The sequence below is a fragment of the Atta colombica genome, unplaced genomic scaffold (genome assembly GCF_001594045.1).
Source record: "Atta colombica isolate Treedump-2 unplaced genomic scaffold, Acol1.0 scaffold126, whole genome shotgun sequence".
Taxonomy (NCBI): Eukaryota; Metazoa; Arthropoda; class Insecta; order Hymenoptera; family Formicidae; genus Atta; species Atta colombica.
In genome coordinates, this window is record NW_017259213.1 from 6495570 (window position 1) to 6498899 (window position 3330).

At 28.3% G+C, this 3330-nt stretch overlaps 1 protein-coding gene across 3 annotated transcripts in view; it reads right to left on the reverse strand.

Moving 5' to 3' along the window:
- Positions 1 to 1095: 1095 nt before the first annotated feature.
- LOC108684133 (membrane-associated guanylate kinase, WW and PDZ domain-containing protein 1-like) overlaps positions 1096 to 3330 on the reverse strand; it is a 10132-nt gene continuing 7897 nt past the window's right edge. For all 3 annotated transcript variants that reach the window (XM_018188241.1, XM_018188240.1, XM_018188239.1), the window contains exons 10-11: positions 2834 to 2968; positions 1096 to 1303 (exon numbers count right to left, since the gene is read on the reverse strand). In XM_018188241.1, the coding sequence (XP_018043730.1) occupies positions 1139 to 1303; positions 2834 to 2968 (300 nt within the window). In that variant the 3' untranslated portion in view covers positions 1096 to 1138. The remainder of the gene's footprint in view (positions 1304 to 2833; positions 2969 to 3330) is intronic.

The following is a 3330-nucleotide window of genomic DNA, read 5'->3' on the forward strand; positions in this document are numbered from 1 at the left end:
AATCTAGTTTATTTTTTTTCTCATTAATCGTGCCGAACATCTGCCATCTCTCGCTATTTTACAAGTAAAAAAATATATACGTTACTCTTTTAAACATGTAACTTTCATAAACATAAAAAAGACAGGAAGCGTGAAGAAGAAAAAAACTTCCGTCTGATTCGTTCTCCATCATAATTTTCGCTATGCATGATACATCAATAGAAATATCGTATTAATTACGGGCGTAAGAATAATTGTCGCCCGAAAAAGAGATTCGATTAATTATAATAATAATAAATTCTATCATATTGATCTTCCACCACTCAATCGCAAAACAAAATGGCTGATAAGTGCATTTACTTCTTTGGTTGTATGAGCTCTTAATTTTATATATAATTACTCTGACATACATATACATTTCATATAAGTGATAATAAATACTTAGGAAAAAAGGGGGAGACAAGATATCGATAGAATTTTCAAATTTTTATAATAATCCAAAATGATAGAGTTACGCGTGAGAACAATTACTACCTCTCTTACGCGAGATCTCTTTATGTGCTTTTATCAAAAGGCGTAACACTTTATCGTCAAGGCCACAATTATGTCGCTATTTAAAAAAGATTTACAAAGTGGTGTCTATATATGATAGGAGTCTAAATTTTAAAAGTCTATAACTTTGAAACATTATTGAGAAGAGCAGAAGAATAATAAATTTATAATAATATATTCGCCAGTCTACAATATCACTTTACAGCGTATGAATATACAGCTGTCTCTGTATCATCTCTACGTGATATAAGATATCGAATTCTGAGATTCTTTGTATGTATCGATACTGCTTGCGTCAGCAAATAGATAGTGTTTGTAATTTTACACTCTTGTGACGCATTTTATTGCGCTATTTTCTACATATGTACTTTCACATATGTTACTATAAGTTATTTATGATTCACACATTATTCACTATTTATTATAAATTAACAAATTGCTTTCGTTAAAAAGTAAAAAAGAGGAAACAGGAAGTCTATGATTAAACGCATTTCATAAATGCTGTGAAAATTGCTCTATCCGTAAAAAAAAAGCAATCTTGTGAAATCTTAGCTTATATCTCGTATCATCTGAAAAGTGTGAAAAAGCGTCTCGTTGAAAGCGCCTATTACAAATATCTGTTTTTGGATGAGCAGCAGTTCAATGAAATGGAAAATCGAACTTTTTGACGTTTTTTGCGGGGCATACCCCTCTCGGGTAATTTCGATAAATGCCTGCACGGGGTGCCCTCGTGGTTCGGTCGAATACTTATTTGGTCGATTGTGAGATTACTCTATAATGAATTTCAATGAAGGTTTACAATTACTTTCGAGAAGGCTGCAGTATATTTATTTAATAATCTCATTAAATACGGAACACGCGCAACAAGGCACATATACTTTCAAAGCTATCACACGTGTTAGGATGAATTACATTTACTCTGCGATTAGATCAATTAAAAGAAACTAGGTTAGCACCAGCCTAATTTTGTTAGGATGAGCAAGTACAATTGTTCTTATATTAAAACCTTCGCAAGCTGCGTAATGATAGCTGCAAGAAAAAAAGTCATCTGTGTGTTCCCTCTCGAATATTTGTTCTCTGTTTAGAGAACATTATTATATGTATAATAATACACCTATAAGCATAATATATGATAGAAATTTGTTATCACTGTGTATCGTTCAATATCGCAAATTGATCACATTTAGTGTTGAATTTAGCTCAGCGCTATTTTTAAAGGCAAATATAAATATCTATCATAATAATAGTAAATTTGCGGTGCATAGTTTAGTTAATTATTTAAATTATGTAAACACGTTATCGAAATGTCCTAAAAAGGAAGTACACGCAATGTAGTTGCAAAAATCAATTATATATGTACAATTTTTATAAATGATGCAAATTTTTTGTTCCTGTTGTTTCAGACTCACATAAAACTTTGTAAAGAATTGTACAATACCACACATTTTCTTCTCATACACTGTTAAAAATATCATATACTTTTAAGTTACATGAATTATAAATTTAATGTATTTGCAACTGAAAAGTACATTTGTGAAATTTAGCGTACTTTTCATAAAATTTAATATAGATTTTCATGAAATTTAATGCAAGTAAACGTTAAATTTAAGTTACTTATAACTTCATTTTCATTGACAACATTAAATATTTTTAATGTACACTGTTAGAAATGTAACCACGAGTTTCCTTTACATGTAAATGAAGCTCATGGTTATGAACGAAATTAAAAGTAATAATGATTTAACTGAAAGTTAAGTAATTACTTAAATGAAATGAACGTACATTAAATTTTCATAAATTTTCATAAAAAATACATTTTCATAAAAAATTAAATTTTATATACATATACACACAAATATAATTTTTAGTTAATAAATACATTAAATTTAATGTAACGTCATGAAATTAAATTCAAACTGTGTAACTTAAAAGTTAATAAAATTTAAAAATATTTCTAACAGTGTACATGCTTAAAATTTACTTCCATTACATGTAATGGAAGTAAATTTCTGTTTTTTAACAGTGTATTTATATTACCATTCCCATTGTAATAGCGAATTATTACGTCTATTTGAGATTCTTTTTTTCTTGTATTGTCTTTCATCTTCTTCACTTAGCATAATACCTAATGTTATATACCCTGAAAAGCTTTGTTTTCCAGATCGTCAAAGAAATATACAGTGCTAATGTTAGCATTAGTATCGTCAAAAGTAGGAGAAAATGTCATGAAGTTAAGATTAATATGTTATTATCAAGGTTAATTCTATATATTCATATCGTAGAGATGTGGAGGAGCACCTACCACTGAAGGCATCTGGCAGCCACGTCGTACTAACAGACGGACAGATGGTCCACCGTTACGTATAATTTCAATCGCTTCTGTATGCGTCATATTTTTGGTATTAATACCATTTATTTCGATTATCTGATCGCCAATCTAGAAATAATATAAAACACATTTGCATACATATATTACACATTATATAGATATGTGTTCATTTAAAATTATATTACTAACATATAATTTAAATTGACAATTAAAGATTAAATTTTACGAACAAATATAAACCTAAAACGTGGATTTATATATGATAAAAATTTTACAATTTTGTTTTAATTCGATGCTTAGTATCAATATCAATTAAATTTGATTTAATTTACGATATCACTATCCTAAAAATTACTACCCTAAAGTTTCAGATTTAAGATTAGTTTCAAGATCAAACATGTTTCAAGATCAAAAATTAAATTGACGCGCAATTTACAAAACTGAATATGTATATATATATATATATATAT